Source organism: Ostrinia furnacalis, unplaced genomic scaffold (genome assembly GCF_004193835.3).
Source record: "Ostrinia furnacalis isolate ACB-3 unplaced genomic scaffold, ASM419383v2 OfSCF6274, whole genome shotgun sequence".
NCBI lineage: Eukaryota > Metazoa > Arthropoda > Insecta > Lepidoptera > Crambidae > Ostrinia > Ostrinia furnacalis.
In genome coordinates this window covers 88,796-113,363 of record NW_021136513.1, presented here as the reverse complement: position 1 = coordinate 113,363, position 24,568 = coordinate 88,796, and the positions used below count along the sequence as shown (strand labels likewise).

Sequence of the window (24,568 nt, the reverse complement as noted above, 5' to 3'; positions counted from 1 at the left end):
TGAATATTTTTGATGCAAGAGTAAAAACGAACCTTTATTTTCCGTGTCTAAACAGCGCATTTACGAAAAAGTTATTGTGAATGTGAACCTCCTCCTTTTTGAAGTCGGTTAAAATGATACTAAATAAAAAATACTAAACACAAACACGGCAAAAAAAGACACTGGACGCCTGTCGTATTAACAACTTAATACACAAAAAGTTTGATTCACCAGTGAATTAATTTGGCATTATTGAAGAAAATGGCAATAAATCAGTAATATCAGTAACGTTTTTCAATTATCTATAGTTGTTTAGCGAAAATATATTTATGCAACACTTATCTACATATAAATTAATTACAGCTGCCATTAATGAAAACCATTACAAACTAAAATTTCCAACGAAAGTTAGTCAGATAATGGATCCATAATTAAATTAATCTGAAGAACATCAGGAATCCGAAGCCAAGCTAAGACTTCCCTCCACTCCATTGTAAAGGGAACCATAGGTGATAATAAAAAATGTAATAAACATATTTATACAGACAGTAAACATAACTGTGAGCCCTATCAAGCTGTTTGCCGATGATATTTTTTGCCAAATCTTCATAAATTTTTCCTTGTCGTGACAAGGTCGGTACAATAAATTGCATAAACAGAACAGACAGACGTTTGTATCGTATTATGTAATCATCAAATCACGTTTGCGTTTCCAGAGATTATAGGTACTCCCACAAGAAATGTCAGGTAAACTGTTAGGCTTCAGTAGTAGGGTAGTAGTGTATTAAGTAAATCAATATGAATACGTATTTTCCGGGTTATTGTGACTAACCACCTGTGGATAATGCCCTCGAACAAAACGGTCTGTAGTCTACAAATCACGTAATGAAGGCCTACACCATGCGTAATGTAGTACACCCCGTACTTAAGTGCAGGTTGCGTTGTTGCTTGGTTGAGTCCCCACTACCAGCGAGCGTAGTGACCTAAGGTAATTAAAATAAATCAAGATATGAAATAGAACATCAGTTCTCTTGTGCTTGGCGACTACGAGGAACCTATACAAGTCTTATGAACCATACTTACTCGTATAAGCTAAACTGTGATCACGGCGGGTATCGTTTCATCCACGAAGACGCGCCCCACCAATTTTTGCTCGAGGGAAGCGAGGGGTGCGGGGAGTTTGATCCGAGCAATCCGAGCTTCATTGTGCGTGTGCACTCATGGATAATTTAGCGTGTACCGATAGCATTCAAACATTAGCGGAAGAATGATGGGGCGCGTCTTCGTGGATGAAACGATCTACACTGTTATAGTGTCACTAATTTAAGTAATTCTTTGAACTTATCGATGGAAATACTGATCTTATGTTAGGCCTGATTTAGTTTCGTTTTAGACTTTCTGTAGGAGAAAAAACGCGCAGTTGGTTAACTCACTAGGTTTGTGTCTCCCGCTCAAAGTCAGCACACGCCAGTATGCACTCCTTATCGGCTAACGTGCACTTATAATTATTTCTCACGCCCTCATACTATAGTCCAAGGGAATAGAGCGCATAATTAAATCTGTAGCTTCATAGCTTCACATTACACCCAACATGGATAATGCTTGCGTCAATACTTTTACACTTTAGTGTGATTAGATACGATATTGAAATTGCGCGCGCAGTTCTCGAAAATGTTTAGCAAGCTATCGATTGTCAATTGTTTATAATGTCCAAAGAAACTACAAAAACTCATAATATGATTGAACTGTTTCCATCTGCTCCGCATGTTATCGTGATTCGTTCTGCGCCCTATAATGTTCGTGAGAAGCATTACTCAAACATTTTCTGTGTTTCGATATTGAATCTTCGGGGTATTGAAAGAGAGTTGTTTTCAGCGAACAGCACCGGTAGCAGCCGGCTGTCGCGGCCGATGCAGCGCAAGCTGGTGACGCTGCTGCAATGCGCGATGACGGACGACGAGGGCCGGGGCCGGGCGGCGCGCGCTGCGCGGTCGTTGGGCGAGAGGACCGTCACCGAGCTCATACTACAGCACCAGGTTAGTTCAACCTTCTGTCTTCTCCCCGAGCTCATACTACAGCACCAGGTTAGTTCTACCTTCTGTCTTCTTCCCGAGCTCATACTACAGCACCAGGTTAGTTCAACCTTCTGTCTTCTCCCCGAGCTCATACTACAGCACCAGGTTAGTTCTACCTTCTGTCTTCTTCCCGAGCTCATACTACAGCACCAGGTTAGTTCTACCTTCTGTCTTCTCCCCGAGCTCATACTACAGCACCAGGTTAGTTCTACCTTCTGTCTTCTTCCCGAGCTCATACTACAGCACCAGGTTAGTTCTACCTTCTGTCTTCTTCCCGAGCTCATACTACAGCACCAGGTTAGTTCTACCTTCTGTCTTCTTCCCGAGCTCATACTACAGCACCAGGTTAGTTCTACCTTCTGTCTTCTTCCCGAGCTCATACTACAGCACCAGGTTAGTTCTACCTTCTGTCTTCTTCCCGAGCTCATACTACAGCACCAGGTTAGTTCTACCTTCTGTCTTCTTCCCGAGCTCATACTACAGCACCAGGTTAGTTCTACCTTCTGTCTTCTTCCCGAGCTCATACTACAGCACCAGGTTAGTTCTACCTTCTGTCTTCTTCCCGAGCTCATACTACAGCACCAGGTTAGTTCTACCTTCTGTCTTCTTCCCGAGCTCATACTACAGCACCAGGTTAGTTCTACCTTCTGTCTTCTTCCCGAGCTCATACTACAGCACCAGGTTAGTTCTACCTTCTGTCTTCTTCCCGAGCTCATACTACAGCACCAGGTTAGTTCTACCTTCTGTCTTCTTCCCGAGCTCATACTACAGCACCAGGTTAGTTCTACCTTCTGTCTTCTTCCCGAGCTCATACTACAGCACCAGGTTAGTTCTACCTTCTGTCTTCTTCCCGAGCTCATACTACAGCACCAGGTTAGTTCTACCTTCTGTCTTCTTCCCGAGCTCATACTACAGCACCAGGTTAGTTCTACCTTCTGTCTTCTTCCCGAGCTCATACTACAGCACCAGGTTAGTTCTACCTTCTGTCTTCTTCCCGAGCTCATACTACAGCACCAGGTTAGTTTTACCTTCTGTTTTCTTGCCGAGTTCATACTACAGCACCAGGTTAGTTCTACCTTCTGTCTTCTTCTTACTCATTCGCAAAAGCTTAAGATTGCTTACACATTTAGGCGATTTAGCAGCGCGACAGACGTACTGTCGAAAATTTCATACTATGTGACAGCGGATGCATGCCTTCACATTATGGTGCGTCCACACTGGGCGAACGTGCTCGCGCGGCACGCTGGTCATCCTGCACACTCGACTGCTCTTGAATGAGCAGGATGTTGAGTTTGCCGCGCGAGCCCATTCACCCAGTCTGGACGCACCATTATAAAAACGCCGCTGCCGCGCTGCAGTCGCGCTACTAACGCCCTAACGTGAAAGCACTCTAAGGCCTAAGGCCTCAGCCTCGAGTTTAGCGGGCAGCGGGGTGGGAGCGGCGGCGGCGCGGAAGCGGGGCGGGCAACGCAGACCCGTTCTCGTAACAAGCGGGCAGCTCGCGCGGCTCTTTAGCGGCGATGTGTTGTATTCGGGGTTGTGTTGTCGAGATATTTGTTTTTATTCGCAAACGAAATGTCTGAACAACGGCGACAATTTTATTTCGATACAAATTTATTCCTAACGCCCGATTTATTGTGGGCAAAAGAAGTAATGCGCTGCCCGCTCGTTGCCCGCTCCCGCGCCGCTGTTTTCGAGAACCGGTCTATTTGATTTTACGCATAAGATCCTGCCGCTCCCGCGCCGCTACCGCCGCCGCTCCGCTGCCCGCTAAATTCGAGGCTGAGGCCTAAGACAGCTTGCACATTAGGGCGTTAGAAGCGGAATAGCAGCGCGGCTGCGGCGTTTATACAGGGTGTGGTTTTGTTAAACAACGCCCATCTCAGGGATTGTAGTACATGAAAGTAATTAGATACAAAAAAATATAAATAAAATTTTAACTATTATTTTATTACTAAAAACCTTGTTCAAATGTCTTCTAAAACTTCTGAGACAGCGCTTGTTACCACCGGCACCACCCCCGCGTACCCCGCTACACCACCGAGCACATGCGGCCGCCGCCCCGGGAGAGCAGGGGGACTGTCCGATAGCTCGCCCGCGTAATAATAGCCATTTTCCTGATTTCATGGATTTTTCCATGAGGGTAATTTTTTTTTGGCATCGCGTCGTGTATACTACCACCCCTGAGATGGGCATTGTTTAAAAAACCACACCCTGTATGTGAAGCCGGTCATAATAATGCTGTCATCGAAGTATTCGGTAGCAAATAAATAAATAGACACAGTAGGCATTAGGCATAATTTACTGTTGGTGAACCAAATAAATAATATAAAAATAAGAAATTTAATGATAACAGTCATCAAAAGCAAAGAAAAAACCCTAGTTCGGTTATGCGTTGAGGTAGGGACTATGATGGAAAATCCAACTAAGTATGATACAATAATGTTAAGATGATAAATATTCTGAAAAATCTGCCGTGATGACGCAAGAGTGGGCATCGTATATCTCCGTACGGCCAGTAAATAGCCGAATCCTTATAAATTCACTTACGTGTCTTTCTGTCCGATATGATGTCTCGAATGTATTATATTAAATTATAGGCTTTAAGTTATTCTGAGTTATAAACAATAATACTGTAGTGTAAAGTTTCATCAAAATACGTTCAGTAGTTTTTGCGTGAAAGAAAAAAGAAAGTATCCAGACATCTCCAGAACTCAATTTTAATAATCCAAAATGACATCTTTAAGAGAGCTGTACGAGTAAATAAACCATTTTGTTAAGTCAAACATGTCCAGGATTTTTAGCTTCGCGCGATCACGAGCTAGCTCAGTAGCTAGCCTTCCACCTAATGAACTGGTGACCTAGTTGGGGTGGCCACTGGATACACACGGCCCACGGCCACACCCGTGTTGCTAGTTCGTTCGTCGTTCATACGTTCTATAGGGGATGCCTATGTCAAGCAGTTCTTTATTCCAGAAGTTGAAATAAACAGTGAGGATCTTCTTTACTATTGTTTTTCATTTTGTAGGCAGTAACTGTGAATGCAAAAGTTGGTTTGACGTTGACCGTCTCATTCGCAAAATGGTCACGGATAAAGCCTACCATTTTTGAAACAATAGTTTAACTTATAGGTTGAAAATGTTAAACTTAAACAACTTTTATCTGAATGTGATTATTTTGCGAATGAAACAAAATGAATGACCATTTTTGAATTCGTGACGAAATGCGAATGGCCGTCCCAAGCCGTCCCCTGCATCAAACCCTGCGAAGCGTAGTAGTGACTAGGTATGTCTCGTTAATTTGTGATATTTTCAAGTCTGAACCACACAATATTGGCATGGAATTAGATTACGATGTTACTTTCTATCATCAACATAGAGGGGCCTATACCCATAAAGCATTTTCAAACTCATCATTTTTCAACATAGGGTAGATAAAAGAGTGCTTTAACGTGTTTTGGGAAGCCATCCCTCAATCAGCAACAATGCTAATTACGAACAACCTTGACATGATAGATCGATGTTATCTACGCTATAGCAAGGCAGTTAGATATTACCGTGCTCTGTGGTCTCAGTACCTTTGCAGAATAATCTGGTAGAATGACTTTTTACCTCTATAAGTTTTTGGAGTATTGTAATAAATAAGCATAGAAAACTGCGACGTACAGTCAGCGGCGAATAGTTCGTGACACCCAAAGTAGCCAAAAAGTTGACAACACATATTCCACTAGTAACAAAGACGTGTTGCGAACTTTTTGTCTACTTTGCGTAATAATTTGATGCTGACTGTACTTGTAGCGATGCAGTTGAGTTGCAATCGTGCGCCGCTCTAGTTCGCTTGGACCTTAACCTGTCTAGTACCAGTAAGGCCGGCAATACATGCGACTGCACAGTGAATTGCAGAGTTCTGTGGACGCACATACACGAACCGCTCGAGCAGTTGCAACTGATTCGGGCGGTCGACAGCACGGTGAATTTTCATCGTGCGGTCAAGCAGTCGCCAGCCATACACTGACTGCTCGAGCTGTCGACAGCTCTCGCGCAGTTACCTCCGCCCACTTTCTTCATTCCACGGCGCGCGCGCTTGTGATTTGTTGAGCAGTTAATACCAACTGCTCGAGCAGTTATCGCTGGCAGCTTCAAGCTGTTGACTCTTGACTGCAAGAGCGGTCCGTGTATGTTGATCACTGACTAACTGCTCGAGCTGTCCGTGTATGGCGGGCCTTAACATCACAATAAGACAACAATCATTTGGTGACGCACCAATAACTAAAATAGGTCGCCGGGATCGGTTTCTCTATTGTACAACAGTGAAAAGGTAAATGGGCATTTTGTTCAGACCTGTGACCCACCAAAACCAGACAAGTTTCCCTTTGGATCAAATAAAAACATTTCGTAAAATATAAAAAATGCTTAATGACCTTTGGCTCTTATAGACTAAGAGCTGGTGAACGCCAGACCTACCTATTTCATTATATGTATAAAAGCTGAAAGTTTGTCAGCCTATGCTCACAATATAGGATAGAATGTTAGAATGCCAATATAGGATAGGATAGAATGTTAGTTGTGGTTGGGACTGTCAAAACTGTCTGGCTGATGTGGAAACAACTTCTAATCATTGCCCAAATATTATACATCAAAATCAGATTTTATGGTATAACGTAAGTAGAATTTTACATTCTATTGAATATACAGAAAAAGCCACCGTTAAAATTTCAAAAATTAGGCTACCGTTATACCATAAAAGCTGATTTTATATAAAATATTTGGGCAATAATTAGAAGTAGTTTTCTCATCAGCCAGACAGTTTTGACAGTTCCACCTCCTTGCCAGACAGTTTTTTTAGGATAGCTGCCAAAGCCACGATGACCCAAACTTCATGATTCATCAACATTCTATCCTATATTGGGAGCATACGCTGACAAAGTTTCAGCTTTTATAAAATGACGCAGGTCTGGAGTTCACTAGCTCTTCGTCTATTACCTTGATTTACGTATTTTAATTCACTTACCTCTCATAGTAAAATAGTCGATTGACATTCTGACTGTTGTTATACACTAAACATATCTATGGTAGGTACATCGTATTTAATTAAATGGACATCGTTTATATAATTAAATACAGTTCAAAATCAAAATCAAAATTATCTTTATTTGTATAGACTGATTAAATCAGTTAATTCCATGTCATCATTTTTATTTGTGCATCGTTTGTAAAGTTGCATTTTTAAGAAGACATTTCATTGGTCGAATTAGTCACGCTGCTGCGTTTGCGAATCTCACTGGATGCGATATTTGAGATGTTATCATTCCAAACAGATACCTAACTAAAATTAAACCGAAAACCTTGTGTTCAAATAATGATTTCTTTATAATACCACTAGCTGTGCCCGCGACTTCATTCGCGTGAAAATATTTTCATAATATTTCCTGTTTTTGCAACATTTTTCTTTACTGCTCCGTCCCTATTGGCTGTAGGGTGAAGTTATACCCTAAAGCCTCACTCGATAAATGAGCTATTCAACACAAAAATATTTTTTCAAATCGGACCAGTATTTTCTGAGATTACCAAGTTCAAGCAAACAAACTAACAAACTCTTCAGCTTTATTATCTATATATATAAAAATGAAACCCGTTTCGCGTTGTCACGGCATCACGTGTGAACGGCTGAACCGATTTCGATAATTCTTTTTTTTTAATGTTTGTGGAAGTCCAAGGATGGTTCTTACGGAAAAAAATATTAAGAAAATCTCTACGCTAAGGCGGTACGAAGTTCGCCGGGTCAGCTAGTATTAGTATAAATTAAAGACAAGCACAACGTTTAAAGCAAAATAATATGTATACAGTATGCCGCAGTAAATTATTATGAAATAATACATTAGCTTAGAATTATAAGTGTTTCATGAAACGTTTTAAACATGTAGCATTACATTAATTACTATAATAGATTAATTAAGTACTTATAATATGATTATCATTATTGTTAAAAGTAATTTTACATCGTTTAACGCCAATTGCAATTACCGCAAAAACCTTTATAAACATAGATTTGTAATTTTGACTTAATAATAATATCTAACGTCCAATATCTAAAGTGATTGATACATTTATAATTCATATAGGTATATGATGCAAAATTAAAATATCGTCGCCTACATAGATTCACTCTGACGCCAATGAATCTATAATACGTGCTCCTTTTGTTTTCCGGAAATTTTAGGGGTATATTGAGCTATAAATAAAAACTAGTTAAAGGAGTCTTAGGAACATGTGTTTCTAAAAGCATATTTTGAAGATATTGTGGATTCTAGATTTAGAAGATACCTAGTTGATTTAGATTATAGTATCATCAATCTAGTTATTTTTTTCAAAATTGTCACCTATTCTTTTTGTGCAGACTTTTTATTGATAAGTGTATGTAAATTATGAATTATTTCAGTGAAAAATAAAGTTTTTAAATAATTTCGTATGAAAAAATAAGTCGAAAAAAATTGTTGAATTTAACAAAAAATTTAATGCCATTCCATTCTGTGAAGTGGTCTTATTAATACCCTAGAGTTCCAGGGAATCAAAAAGAGCACGTTGTATAAGATAAAACATTTATTCCGTGAATTTCTATGCTTATAAATAAGAATCTACCGTCGTTTTCAGAATCCGCAACAGCTGAGCGCCAACTTGTGGGCGGCGGTGCGAGCGCGCGGCTGCCAGTTCCTCGGGCCCGCCATGCAGGAGGAGGTCCTCAAACTGGTCCTCTTGGCCTTGGAAGACGGCTCCGCGTTGTCTAGAAAGGTGCGACTTCTTCTTCTTCTTATCGTGTCACAACAAATCTACACAGTGTCAGCCCAAACTCCGCTACAAGAGTGGCGTTGTCAGCAGCATTCATTAAATCCTCCTGAGTGCAGTTGCTCGGGCACTCAGGGCACGACATGTGCTTCATCGACTGCGAAGGAAAGTGCGACTTATTAGGCTAGTTAAAAAAAAGTCTGTCCATTATCAAAAAATATTGGACAAGGTATGACTAGTTACGATTTTGCCAATAATGAAAATTAACCTTTTGTATGCCTTAGGAGCACTGATCAGGACGAGACATAACTGTCTACAATCTCGGTATTTAATTGGTTAATAATCGACCTTTTTATTCACAAATTATATCGCCACCACAAAATATGCTATATAGAATACGTTACTTATAAAATTGTGCATTAAAACTTGATTTGTCTTTCCACAGGTTTTAGTGATGTTTGTAGTCCAAAGATTGGAGCCCCACTTCCCGCAGGCTTCCAAAACTAGTATAGGGCACGTTGTGCAGTTGTTGTACAGAGCGTCTTGTTTTAAGGTGAGCAGATCTTCAATATTGTTGTATTTATTAATATTGAACCCTATTTACCGATTCAGCAGATGTATTCACTAGTATGTAGTTACGTCTCTAGTTAATAGACAAATCGCTCTATGTCGCCATCTTGTTGTCTGTGGTAATCTCTCTGCAATAAAACTGCGTCTGCTAAATTTAAACTATTTTTATTCAAATAAATAGTAATATCATATAGGGCGCACAACGAGAGTTGAGGCAAACATTTGCATCTGTATACGCTGACAGCGCTGACGTTTGGCGTAGTAGACTAACAAGTGCTTTTAGTCTCGCTTGCACATATTTAGCAAGAGCGAGGTAGCTATAGTATTCTATATTTGAACTTGAATGTGTTGTGTGTGGTCTGTATTAAAATATTACATCAGTTTGAGTACTATAGTATGGACGCCTCAACTTTCGTTGTGTGACCTATACTAAGCTCGCGAACCAAATCAAAGATTTTGCCTAAAAATTTACAAGAACCATGTTACAGTGATAATGTATGTAGATACTGTGTCATTTAAGGTGGAAAAGAACTCGTATCTCATGTACTTAGGTAGCGCCCTTTCACATTCTGCGTTAGCAATGTGACCAGAAAGCGCTTGCGCTATATTAGACAAAGTAGAAACTGTTTTCGCACAACACTATTTTGCAAGCGTGTGGTAGGATACCGATTACTGATTTTAGCTACCCCACCATCGATACATTAGGGGAGACCGAGGTGAGTTGTAACAGAGGATAGTTGTGACATTGTCGTTTTTTGGAAACTGTCAGCGAGCTCTCAACAGCGCGCATTTGTTAGCTCGAGACTTGAACTAAAAACGGCCACTGTTATAGATCGTTTCATCCACGAAGACGCGCCCCACCACTTTTTGGTCGAGGGAAGCGCGGGGTGCGGGGAGTTTCGTAACGTAATCTCTTCGTCGGAGATTTCAGTCACTGTACTTACCATATTCTGTGTTCGTGTAAAGCTGCCCTTCAGGGCTGCTCTAATTCGTTTTAATTTATTTATTTCCATGTCCAACGATGCCAAGTATTAAATAATACAGCATTCCGCTAATCCATCATATTTATTAGTGAACAACGTGTTTTTATGGAGACGTCATCCATAGACATGATAGTTTCCATGACTGCACACGCACACTACAATATGACCAAAAAGTGGTGGGGCGCGTCTTCGTGGATAAAACGATCTATACGAGCTCGCTAGTAGTTAATAGGTTCTAAGAAATGTCACAATTCTCCTCTGTTACAACTCACCACGGTCTCCCCTATAGATACTAAAGCCTGGTCTGTGAGCACGTAGAATTTTGTCCAATGACCCCAAGCTACCCATATCCTTATCGCTCGCGCGTAATTATATTGCTGTCGCGACTGTGCAACAAACTGTGACTGTGAGACAAAATTCTACGTGCTCACGGACCAGGCTTTAGTTGTGCTGACGTTTTTCCCAGTTCGTTGACGCCTGAATAAGTTATAAATGAGCTACTCATATCAACTCCTTTTGAATGTAAAACATATACCGCTATTTATGAATTGAACATGTTAAGGAAATTCAAAGCTTAAATAAAACATGAGGCTAGTTCCTTGGCATTGTAAAGTTGAAAAATGAGGTCTTTATCATTAATCCATATGGATTAAGATGGTTAATTTATGATTTGGATTCGTTTCAAACATGCGTGCATTCAAACGTGGGTTATCGCAATTTTTTTTTTTTATTTTTTTTATTTAACAACTTAAAGAAAGTTACATTGAGACAATTACATTTAGATAGCTTTAAAAACCACTAGGGTTTGATGTAAAGCTAACGAGTTTGCAGTGGGTACATTCACAATTTCACATACAATTACATAAATACAGCATAAAAACATTTTAATATTGTTACAATAGCTTGCAATTGCGAGATGTGAATCATCACAGAAGCATTTTTGCATATTGAAAAATCTAAAAGTGTAAATACAATGCAATTTGCAATAGTTGTCCAACACGGTTCATTCATGGCCGCACACTTTACATCGAATAAAAAGTAATAAAAATTGATACTAGATAGCATTATAAAGGTAAATCAGGCTGTTATGCCTTTACATATGATGCTATACAAAAAACAATTTAAACTGCCTACATCCGAAACTATCCGAAACCTCTGAACCGGTGACGGTTACGGTTTCGATTTTTTTATTTCGGATATCCGAAAGTTTCGGTTACGGTTACGGATATCCATAAGATTCCTGGTGCACACGCACACTACAATAATGACGCTCGGATTGCTCGAATCAAACTCCCCGCACCCCGCGCTTCCCTCGACCAAAAATTGATGGGGCGCGTCTTCGTGGACGAAACGATCTATAGCACATTAAAAAAACACAATTTTCGGCAAATGCAAAGTGACCTAAAGCTAAAAAGGATTATATTTGCGATTATTCTCAAAACAAATTCTCTGCTCACGCTACGTCTTCCAGCTCGTGGTCGCCACTCAAGAACTTTCCTGCCCCAGCGGCCGTCAGCTCTTCGAGCTATGTGCCCCGCCCACTGCCACTTGATTTTAGCGATTCTGCGGGCTATGTCAGTCACTCTGGTTCTCCTACGGATCTCCTCATTTCTGATTCGATCACGCAGGGAAACTCCGAGCATAGCACGCTCCATCGCTCTTTGGGTGACCTTGAGCCTTCTTATGAGGCTCATAGTAAGCGACCACGATTATTCTCAAAACAAATTCTCTCTTCCAGGTATCAAAACGTGAATGCGATTCGTCGTTAATGCAATTAAAAGAGGAGTTCAGATCGTACGAGTCGTTGCGTAGAGAGCACGACGCGCAGATAGTCCAGATAGCGACGGAGGCCGGTCTGAGGATCGCGCCTGACCAGTGGAGTGCCTTGCTGTATGGCGACACAGCTCATAAGAGCCACATGCAAAGTATTATTGGTAAGTCTATCGTAGTTTTGGTGAAAAGGAGATTTTTTAAATATTATATGAGTGAGCTGCACCACCTAACTTTGGCTGTAACTTTAACGATAACCGGTGTTTTTGTATTAAAAAAAATTAAAAATAGTATTTCTATTTCAACAACTAAGATGATTCCGACTGATGGAGTTAAAAAAGGGCATTAAGAACCACAACAAATCATAACTAAATCCCAACCAATCGTCACATTCATAGCCCTCATCAACTCAATAGTCCATCAACTCAAGGGGATCAACAAAACATAGCTTTTAAGCTACGTATTGTTGGATCTCTCTGTTTTCACGTTTGGTAGCAGACTGTATCCATTAGCAGACTGCAAATAAACGCCCTTGGAGCTCAGAACTTTCGAAGTTCAATAAAAACTGTGAGCACATTATTAGGTACTTTAGCCAAAATCGCAAAAGTGCCAAAGATATAAAAAAGAGCGTTAAGTTAAATTTGCATTTAAAGGAATAAGAGTATTCATTAATTTTATGGACATTCAAAGGGCGTTTTGTCCAATGATTGGCAGCGCCCAATAACTGTCGGTTTACCCTATGACGTAACAGAGCATACAATGAGGGCTATCGTTTTTATACTTAACAGTTGGCACCCCTGGCGATTGACAGGACCCTACTCTACAGTGGCGCCATCTTGATGAGTGCAAATACGATAGTCCTCCTACCACTTTCGCGCTCATCAGTTGGCGCCACTGTCTTCGCTACTAGCAAGTGACAGGACCTTACTCTACAGTGGCGCCAACTGGTGAGCGCTAAAACGATAGCCCTCATTTTGAAGGAGATGTGAAGTCTCGCTGACGTTTGATCGTCACAAAAAAATCCTCCCGTGCCGCTTTGATACCTCAGGCACTGACTCAGTTAACCCTATAGTCACACCACAAGTCAATGAGGTTCCACGCGCAAAAGTTTTTTTTACAGATGGCGCTAGCGAAGGTCCGCACTTGTCAAAGAATTGAAACTTTTTTATTCGGGTTGCAATGGTTATTTCATGGGCTTTTTAGTCAACTGGAAGCTTATGGAAATCAGTAATATTTCCCACTTTTATTTCATCAAGGAATTGGGGATTGATGATGTACGATTAGAACTGCCTGGTATCAAACAGTGGCTTAATGGTGCTTAATGGAAGTCAGTACGAGAAACACCAATAACACTAGTTCTCGTCGCGTTATCCTACTACTTGCTTGTTGTACAGTGCTTAACTGTTTTCCACTTTGTTCTATAGACAAGCTGCAAACGCCGCAGTCCTTCGCGCAGTCAGTCCAGGAGCTGTTTATAGCGCTGCAGCGAACCGGGGACCCGGCGCAGCTGGTGCTCATGAGCGGACACCTCGACCGACTGGCCGGCATCGACGCTAGTCCAGGTAATGTGAGCCCTGCTCCCTTTCCCTTCCCTCTAATATGGTCGAGTGAAGCGATGGCTGGTTCACTCGTCATGTCTGTGAACAGGCGCTGCTTTCGGGGACTGGTCAATCCAAGTTATTCAAATTTATGTATGCGAGTCATTTCTACTAGTATCTTAATATGTAAGTCTAGATATTAGCACGACACTACCTTGTTTAATATACCACGCAATCTTGTATACCCATTCTTATAAGATACACCATACAAGAATGCATGGTAAATTCAGTGAACTGCTCCTGAATCGAATGTACCTACTACTACTATTTATATTTATTTATATTAACCGGCAGACAGTGGTGACTGAGTTTGTTGCGGCGCTTCTTCTCAGCACTTGCCAAATGTTGGTCTCGAAGCGCTGGTAGGGTAAAAAGATTATGAGACATGTAGAGGCTCCTTAACAGCAAAATGACGATTTGTAAGAACTATTTATTAGTCTAAACAAATAAAGAAATTTTGACTTTGACTTTGACTTGACAACCGAAAACAACAGAAAAAAGCAGACGTTAAGACCCGTGTCTTACTATTTTAATTGAAATGGAACGCGAAAGTTTAAAATCTTATATGAGGCAATAAAGTTCAAAATAATGTGGCAACTATAATACCATCTCCTGAGACAACTGAGTAACACTTCAGGAATTAACCAAGTATTAACTAATGTCTGTGCATCTTCTTGACTCGCCTCACCGGGCATCCCACATCACTAAGCGCAACCTGAAGCAGCCTACGTCACTACATCGCGCACCTCTGGTTACATTTTTTACTAACGACCAGTAATCTTAATAATATCTTGTGGGAGTGTGATCTTTGGAAACATGAACGTGACATAATACTTAACTCAATACAACATACATCTGTTTCTGCAATTTATTACACAGATTTTGTCGTGACAAGGATGAATTTCCGTGCTTTTAAGCGATCTTGTGAAAAATGTTATTGGCAGGTAGCTAATAGCTCATAAGATAGGCCCCTTTAATTGATGTTTATTGACCGTGGTGCATATCTTTTCATAAAGGTTACTCCGCTTTGCAACGGAGGGAAGTCGAACCTTAACTTTGAAATCCTCCTATGTTCTTCTGAAACTCAAACTCAAACTTGACCTTCACTGGCTGGGTTTTTATTGGCGGTCAAGCTGTAGATCCTGGCTACACAGGAGTTGCAGCTGTGGAAAAGAGAGGTGGGAATAGTCCCGTTTAGAGTAGGCGCACACCGTTGATTTTTCGTCGGCCGATAGTTTAGTCGGGCAGTTGATCAGTATGGGCATGTATGGGAGTGCGCACACTACGCCGATTCGATTTGGCCGATTCTTCATACAATTTAAAATCGGGCACAACTATCGGCCAACTAAAAATCAACGGTGTGCGCCTACTCTTAACGACCAGTAAACCACATAAACACAGTTTAATTAAACAAGCATTAACAAGCAATAACATTAACCTCATATTCCATTGTTGCAGACGCCAGAAGCCCCTCGTGGCAGCAGCTGGCCGACATAATGACGTCACTCAAAGAGGTCGTGTCGGGCCTCATCCACTACCTTCAGAATGCAACGAGCCGCGACGCCAATCACAACCCCCGGCCGGCCACTCAAGAGAGATTGCCTGAACCGACGTCAAGTGAGTATGTTTCGCAAAGTGATAAACTGATATTTACAGATACTTCACTATGCTGGAATTTTATATTCAAATCCTAATCAAAAACCGTCCGTCAACTGTCAAATTTCAATATGTTTTTGGTCAAAATATCTGCGGTTTTCGATGTTTTTACATTTTCATATTGTTTATTATCTATTCATATTGGATATTATTTGATCTAAAACTGAATTTGACAGATGAAATCTGGATTTGGACAAGGATTGAATATTGGAAACGGGCGTAAGAGCACATTTTTCAATCGTCAGATATCTTTTGACTGAAGAATAAACTTGTCATTTTGACATATTTCCCATACGGAAGCTGTCAATGTGCCAAACTTATTCTTCAGTTAAAAGTTATCCAACTATTGAAAATACCAGCTCTAAAAGGGATTGTCTCGGTTTTCGAACGACTCCAGAACATGGGGTTCATCTTAGTTCTGATCTTGAGGACGTGAGTTTAACCTTAGGTCTCCCACCCTAGAGAGATTGTCTGAACCCTTGTCAAGTGAGTATGATAATGTTTCGTACAGCGATAAAACTGATACTTCGCATAGAAACAAAATTTCTTCTAAAAGGGATCTTAGTTCTCATCAGGCTTCAGAACGTAAGTTTCAAATTTAATCTTAGGCCTGCCAAGTTAGAGAGATTGCCTGAACCTTCGCCAAGTATGTTTCGTATAGTGATAGAGCTGATACTTCTTACAGAAACAAAATTCCTTCTCCTAAAGTACGGCCAACGAGAAGCGATACCAAATAATAATAATAACACAAAATGGGAAGAGACAGAATATATTGTCAACTCGACAGTCGTATCGACCTTTTGTATCGCTGCTAGTTGGCCGTACTTTACGTCAATTCAGGCTTCAGATCCTGAGTTTCAATGTTAGGTCTGCCACGCTAGACTACAAACTTTAAGTCGGTACCAAATCGGTGTAATGTGCGCACGTCCATACATGTTCATATTGATAACAGCTCGACCAAACTATCGGCCGACAAAAAGTCCGTTGTCTGCGGGGTATCTAAACCGTCTACAAGTGAAAGGTGTTTTGCATAGGTATTGAACTTCTTCCAGAATCAACATTTTTCCTTCTATTTTACTAAAAGGCATCATTTCAGTTCTCAAAATGTTTCCGAGGGCTTAGTGTGAGTTTACTTAGTTTCCGCTAGGGGCGCTGAACAATCCGTCATACATTTAATGTCATTTTTTACGCGCTGACTAGTGAGCTCAGCCCTCTGAACGTGAATAGCTTCAATCTTAGGCCTACCACGCTAGATATTATGTGAACCGTGTGCGTTCGTTTCGCATACTGATATTTGTAACAGAATCAACATTTCTCTGACTTCTTCATTAACCCTTCAAGCCTCGCGAATCGAGACGCAATAGAAATCAGTTGTTTGTTACGCGGTCTTATGCGATTGCTTGGGTTTGATAGGTTAAGAGAAGTCATCCATTTTAATCTACCTAATGTGTTTAGAACAAGATAGTTTATAAGGCCGGCCACCAGACAAGTATGAACTCTGAAAACAACACTTTAGTATGTTTCGAATACTAACAAAGCAGATTTCTTGCAATTCTGCGTTAAGTTGCGTAAGTTCGACAGGATCTTTATTTTTCGGTCATTAATATACACAATTTAAATTGTTATTGCATTCTTTCACTTGGAGCATCATTTTGGCAGATGTTAAAAAGATAAAGCTTTATGAAGCTCGTGTCATTGTATTTCAGGAAAAAATACATAGACATACAAATTAGCTTTAAGGTAGGATGCGTTGAAAAAAAAACATTAAGTATTTCATGGAACAGCAATGGTGCCATAAAATAATAACACTTACGGTTTTAAAGAATGATTTAAAATGTTTACTGCTCAGTAAAATGGTAAAATTGGCGACCCGAGAACGCCGGACTGTTTTGCATAGCAATATTCATTATACGAGTAGGTAACTGAGAAAACACTTACAAAAAGGGAGGACGCTGCAACACATTTAAGTGTATAAAAGATTTTTAAGACTTTATAGCCTTCAAGGAACGGTAAGCGGTAACGGTGACCCTTATACTTACTGGTTTATTATTGATATAATATTCTTATTGTTTCATTTCGTCATGTCAATGAAATGAAATAAACGTAGACGTTTAACAAAACACAAGAATCTAAAAGTGACTACTAGAGTTTGTCATACAGGGTGAATTTGTAATCAGTATCCAATTTTTTTTAATAAGCTCTTTAGAACAACAATACAACTTTATCTTAAATAATTTTAATCGTGGAATAATTTTTTGGCGAAAAATATTTCGCCAAAAAATTATTGAAAGTCTATATCTTTAAAGGTTACTGCTTATTTTCGCTCACCATTATGTCTATTGCGCTTTGCTTAATTAATTAAACTTAATTAAAACGAAGCAAATTATCCACGTGAGCCAATTGTGAAACCGCGCGCAGTTGATAAAAATAATTAAAAATGAAAAAAAAATCAGTTTTTTTACGTAAAACAATTAATTTACTGATCCTGAGTCGCTCCTAAAAATTTGGACACTAATACAAAAATCACCCTGTATTTAAGACGTGTGTAAGCGCCCTGGGAAGGGCCTAAATAGGTACTGAATAAATGCTTTGACTTTTAAATTTATTTTAATTGTGTATGACTTAAGCACGTTTTCACCATCAATCCCTAATTTTTAAGTGACCCCTTTGTAAACAAAATTCCTGTTATTTGTTACCAATTACCATAGGGGTCACCTAAAAATTAGGGATTGATGGTAAAAACGGGCATTAAACACTTGACAATCAAGTCCGAGCAAATCAGTGACGTGGCAAGAGGTAGACAAGAGAGAAGCAAAAAGAATTTTTCAACTTTGCAGAACTACCTAGAGTGGTGGATTTTTTTTGGTAGTAGTGCTGAATTGATTTTGATGGAGTAAAAACTGTATGTATTATTATGTAAACTTTAAAACAAGTTTCAGTTAATAAATAATAAAAAGAAATAGTCCTATCCTATCCTCCTAATTCTATTTTACATGAAAGTTTTTAAGGATTCACGCAAATGTTACTAAATGAATTTTAATCAGTTTACATTAAAATTATTTTACCTCAGAATAAAATGTATTGAGTACCTTATAAATAGGAATATGAATATATGTAATAGGAATAGAATAATTCTCAACGATAAGTCTCAAGTAAGTCGGTCTTACTATTGACAAATAGAATTTCACGGGTGAAACCGCGGACAAAAGCTAGTTATTATAACTCAAAAACAAGACATAAAAATTAAACCAGAATGGCGATATACGAGTATTAGTGATTTTTTGTCATATCACTTGAAACGGAACGTCCCCATACAAATTCGCGTACTGCGAAACGGAACGCAAAATATCAATAAATGTCTAGCAACCGGGCCGGAACTGTGTTGCTTCGCGAATCAAACAAGCTTATATCGGGGACGTGTAGGCTGCGGGCAACACTCGGAATACAATGTTTCAACATACATCTTCAATGAGAAATTGTTTTGTGAGTTACGAACTTATACAGGGTGTTTTGGATTGTTGTTTATTTGTGTGCTGTGCTGGTGTCGTGACGACACAACATTTGCCCGGTGCTCCTGTCATTGTGTTCGAAGAGTGATTGCAATGCCGGCTGAAAGTCACCGCCGCGGCGAGTCTGGTCCTTCGAAAAAAATCGACAGATGCTGATGATATGGATATTTATTTGCATCATTTGCATAAATAGATAACATAAATGCAACAGAACAGAAGTCCAGAATAATGTCACACAGAAACAGAAAAAGAGGTAAATATTTAATTTATTTTCATGTATCCACTTACTTTATTGTTTACTTAAAGGCAATAAATAAGCCATCGCAATTTTTGCTTATTTGCTCACCGTTTAGACCTACCCTGGACCACGACAAACATTTTAAAACCAAAATCAGCTCAATTGGCCCAGCCGTTCTCGAGTTTTAATCAGACTAACGAACATCAATTCCTTTTTATTTATATAGATTACTTTACAAATTACCGCAGTGTACTTTAAGTATACATTTACTATTTATTTTATTTTATTTGTTTATTTAAGTTTAAAGTTTCGTATTTGTTTTACTAACTTCTTGATTGCGCGGGGTTTTTAAATGTTACAATATTTTTCCCTGTTCCATCTCACGTCACACTCATTACATTTTTGAAATTTCCTAACTGGAAGTTTTTGAACTTTTTCATCGCGCGTTGTGATTGCATAATGCTCATGGATAGGCTAATAAACAACGATTTATTTGCTTAAAAAATATTATTGCTTATTTTTGCCACGTCACCTCTGAATCTATGACCTGGTTTCAGTGTATGCTCTAGTTTTCGCTGCTACAAACTGCAATCGATATCCCCGGCCTATAATAATAGGATGGGAAAAGTCGATAAAAAGCATAATTTATGCGGTTTACTGTCTGCACAACTTCAAGCGACCTCCATTGTTGATGACGTCCACTTCGATTCTTGTATTTATTTTTCAAATAGATATAGGTAGTCTTCATCTAAATAAAGATTTCTTATTCAATATACCTAGTTAGTATAAAAAAAAACGGGAATGCTTACAAGATAATTATAGAGCTCATTTGAGCTCATATGAATTGATAGGCCATTAAGATTGGACTTTTTAAGAAATAATTTGCGGTATATTATCGTGATTTTATTACTTTACTTTATTTAATACTTTATTACTAATATTGAAAAAAAAAAAAAAAAATTGGACTATACAATAAGTATTGAAAAGTGAAAAGAAACGTCGCTAAAAAATCAGGTACGACGCGACGGTGGAACGAAACGCAGACATCAATAATATCTGCCATAGTGTCTGGCCGATCGCATCGCAGTCTGTGCGGCTTTCAGCCTCACTTCGGCGTTGGTTGCAACTAGCTTTGTCATCAAGATGAATATTTCTTTGCCAATCACTGAACCGAATGAAAATACACGCTACTACAGTTTCGTTCAGCAAGCTGTTGCAGTAATAGCTGTAATGATTATGTTTTCCCAGTTTATACGTCGTTTCATCTTTTTCGAATGAATTTTCGGTATTCTCGTGTGAGTCCGGCCTATTCTTAGGCCGCGTGAAGTGTTATCAAACGATTAAGTGATATCAGACGATTAAGTGATAGTTTTTTAAGAAATATATCCAGAAAAAATGTCTCACCGACGAAAAAAAACAGGTAATAATTTATTTTAATTCACTGTTTTTTTAATTGTTACATATTCCAAAATCTAATTCTAATTTGTTATTTAAACAAAATAACAATACTTACGTTCGTACCTATATTGATTTTTCGATTGTGCGCAGTTGACAAATTTCACAATATTTTTTTGTTTTTTTTGTTCTTCACGTTTTCATACCTTCGTTATTGTTTTCGCTGACGCAGAAAAGTTCTTGAAGTTTCGCAAAAAAATATAAAGGTTCTTTTATATGGCTGTGTTGAAACAATTGTTAATTTCTGTTTCATTATGATTGGCTTCTTTGACTTTTGGGGCCACGTAGGTACCTAATTACCAAAAAGAGTTTAAGCAACCTGGGGAAAATGAAACGTGAAGGGTGGCGTGGGCGTTAGAGGGCACAGTCTAATTTTAGTTTAGCTACGTCTTTTATAACGCGTGATTCCTCGCCATTTCATTGTTGCTGAAATCTTCCAAGCCCGAGGCCCTTTCAGAGAAAGCTCACTTCATTATTATTTTATTTTATTTATTTGGACAACCAACAAGACGAAACACGCATACAAAAATGAATTATTATAACTAAAAGTACTAAAAACTAAGTGATAAATGTATAGATCGCATTTGCACTCCTTAGATGTGTTTGCGATCAAGACTTAATAACCCATTAATAAAAAGACACTTAGGTGTAAAGCCACTAACATTGCTGAATATAATTATTTTGTAGGATATTATAATATTCTGCACACAGATTGAGTTTGATTCTGTCTTCCATTATATTATCTATATTAACCATGTTATCTTAATTAAACAAAACACATAAACTGTCTTTTCTCTAAACCACGTAGTGTAGGTATTCTGTATAAAAAATGTTTTTATTGATTCATCTATCTACGCGGTTTAGATTCTTTCATACAAATGTTTTTTCCCGCTAACTCCCGTTCCCATGGGAATTTTGCAATATCCTGTTGTAACTCAGCTTTAAGTTTACTAAGGTACCTGCATGCCAAATTTCAAGCGTCTTACTTAAGCGGTTTCGATTTTTCATACAAAAGGATTTTCCCGCAAATTCTCGTTCCCGTGGGAATTCCTAAGTATACTATAACCTGCCCAGGAGTATGAAGAATAATTGACCTCTCTACAGATTTATTATAAGTATAGATTTATCATCTAAATATATAAAAGGAGAAACTGACTGACTGACTGACAGATCAACGCACAGCCTAAACGGCTAAACGTAGGCACTTGAAATTTGGAAGGGACGTAGTTTAGGTACCGTAGAGGTGCACTAAGAAAGGAATTCCCGAAATTACCACGGGAACGGGAATTAGCGGAAAAATCCTTTTGTATGAAAAATCTAAACCGCTTAAGTTAGATGCTTGAAATTTGGTGTGCAGGTACCTTAGTAAACTTAAAGCTTAGGTACAACAGGATATCGTAAAATTCCCATGCAATATCCTGTTGTAACTAAGCTTTAAATTTACTAAGGTACCTGCATGCCAAATTTCAAGCGTCTATCTTACGCAGTTTAGATTTTTTCATACATATGTTTTTTCCCGCTAACTCCCGTTCCCGTGGGAATTTCACGATATTCTGTTGTACCTAAGCTTTAAGTTTACTAAGGTACCTGCACACCAAATTTCAAGCATCTAACTTAAGCGGTTTAGATTTTTCATACAAAAGGATTTTTCCGCTAATTCCCGTTCCCGTGGTAATTTCGGGAATTCCTTTCTTAGTGCACCTCTACGGTACCTAAACTACGTCCCTTCCAAATTTCAAGTGCCTACGTTTAGCCGTTTAGGCTGTGCGTTGATCTGTCAGTCAGTCAGTCAGTTTCTCCTTTTATATCTAATAAATATATAAAAGGAGAAACTGACTGACTGACTGATAAACTGCGTAAGATAGACGCTTGAAATGTGGCATGCAGGTACCTTAGTAAACTTAAAGCTTAGTTACAACAGGATATTGCAAAATTCCTACGGGAAGGGGAGTTAACCGCTGAAGATAGATGAAGGGGGTAAAACAGGATCCACGCGTACGAAGTCGCGGGCGGCCGCTAGCTATCATCTATCTAAATATATAAATAAAAATGAATTGATGTTCGTTAGTCTGTCTAAATATATAAAAGGAGAAACTGACTGACTGACTGACAGATCAACGCACAGCCTAAACGGCTAAACGTAGGCACTTGAAATTTGGAAGGGACGTAGTTTAGGTACCGTAGAGGTGCACTAAGAAAGGAATTCCCGAAATTACCACGGGAACGGGAATTAGCGGAAAAATCCTTTTGTATGAAAAATCTAAACCGCTTAAGTTAGATGCTTGAAATTTGGTGTGCAGGTACCTTAGTAAACTTAAAGCTTAGGTACAACAGGATATTGTAAAATTCCCACTGGAACGGGAGTTAGCGGGAAAAAACATATGTATGAAAAAATCTAAACTGCGTAAGATAGACGCTTGAAATGTGGCATGCAGGTACCTTAGTAAACTTAAAGCTTAGTTACAACAGGATATTGCAAAATTCCTACGGGAAGGGGAGTTAACCGCTGAAGATAGATGAAGGGGGTAAAACGGGATCCACGCGTACGAAGTCGCGGGCGGCCGCTAGCTATCATCTATCTATCTATATAAATAAAAATGAATTGATGTTCGTTAGTCTGATTATAACTCGAGAACGACTGGGCCGATTGAGCTGATTTTGGTTTTAAAATTTAATGTTTGTCGTAGTCCAGGTCTAAACGGTGAGTAAATACGCGCGCGATATTGTTTTTCTGTGACAGACAAAATTCCACGCGGGCGAAGCCGCGGGCGGAAAGCTAGTAAAACTATAATTTCCTATTAAGGCTCTTGACGTTTTATTTTCGCGACAAATAATGGCCTAAGTCATATTCCAAGCTCAAAAACCAATTGTCCAAAACTCATTAAATGATTAGGTGAAAAAGTGAATAACGTTTTTTGAATAATTAATCGCAAACAGTTTCGTTTCACTGTAGTTCAAATTTGAATGTACGCAGTAAATTATGTTCGGCTGTAAATCGCGACGTGAAACGAAACGTCATCGTGTGATAGCAGCGCCGCGGCGCAACCAAACGCCGGCATCAATACCGAGCGCGCGGCCCGGGCTGCAGCCGCCAGACCACCCAGCTATCGCGCCGCGCTCAGTTGCAAGCTCATTCAACATGTCGCATCTGTGTTTAAAAATGTCTGTGCACCAAAGACGTATGCAATTCTGCCTGAAAATCTCTTGTTTGGTAGTCCTTGCAACTGTAATGATCTGTGTTCAGATTGTGCGTATGGACAACTTGTAAAAAAATTTCGCGACTATATCGTGTGCGTACGGCCTATCACGGCCTACTTATTTCGTGTGATTAGTGGAAGCAGATTTTGAGACTATGAAGTAATAGTGTACTGAAAAAATGGCGCACTCACATCCGTTTTATAGCAGAAGATATAGAGGTACTTTTTTATTACAATTGTAAAAGTTTATTTCATTTTATTTGAGGCACAGTTTGTGTTTTCACTTTTAGTTATTATTTAAAAATTACTTAAGTATAATATAGGTAGGTATAATATTTTTTACATCGTTGTACATTTTATTATTTTTTTTTTAATTTATTATGCTCTGATCATGATTATTTTGTTTGCCTTAGGCCATCATTACACGTGTGATCCAATGTTTTGCAGAAAGAGTTATCGGGATTTCAGTAATAATTATAAATTTAAACCATTTCTTCGTAATAAGTGCTCTTTATATCCCAGCCGGGTCTTCTGATATCCGTTAAGATTGCGTATTATTTGGAGGCAGCGAAGTCCCTCTGAAAAGCAAGGGTTCCCCCTAATGTTTTTCGACTCACTCCGGCTCGTTGAGATAGTAAAATTTCTATAGTATTCAGACTCCACCTGTTGCCCGTTTGTTATTGAAGGCAACGCTTTTGTTCAGCATAAATTTTAGTTCGGTTCCCGGGCATTAGTGGCAGCGCAACATGGAGGGCA

At 39.2% G+C, this 24,568-nt stretch overlaps 1 protein-coding gene across 1 annotated transcript in view; it reads left to right on the top strand.

Annotated features, from left to right (window-relative positions):
* Positions 1–1,854: 1,854 nt before the first annotated feature.
* The window catches only part of LOC114362187 (roquin-1-like), a gene marked incomplete at its 5' end in the record, with an annotated part of 48,697 nt that continues 25,983 nt past the window's right edge, over positions 1,855–24,568 (top strand). The window contains 6 exons of the mRNA XM_028317482.1: positions 1,855–2,015; positions 8,705–8,842; positions 9,282–9,389; positions 12,128–12,323; positions 13,584–13,721; positions 15,216–15,374. Of these exons, the coding sequence (XP_028173283.1) occupies positions 1,855–2,015; positions 8,705–8,842; positions 9,282–9,389; positions 12,128–12,323; positions 13,584–13,721; positions 15,216–15,374 (900 nt within the window). The remainder of the gene's footprint in view (positions 2,016–8,704; positions 8,843–9,281; positions 9,390–12,127; positions 12,324–13,583; positions 13,722–15,215; positions 15,375–24,568) is intronic.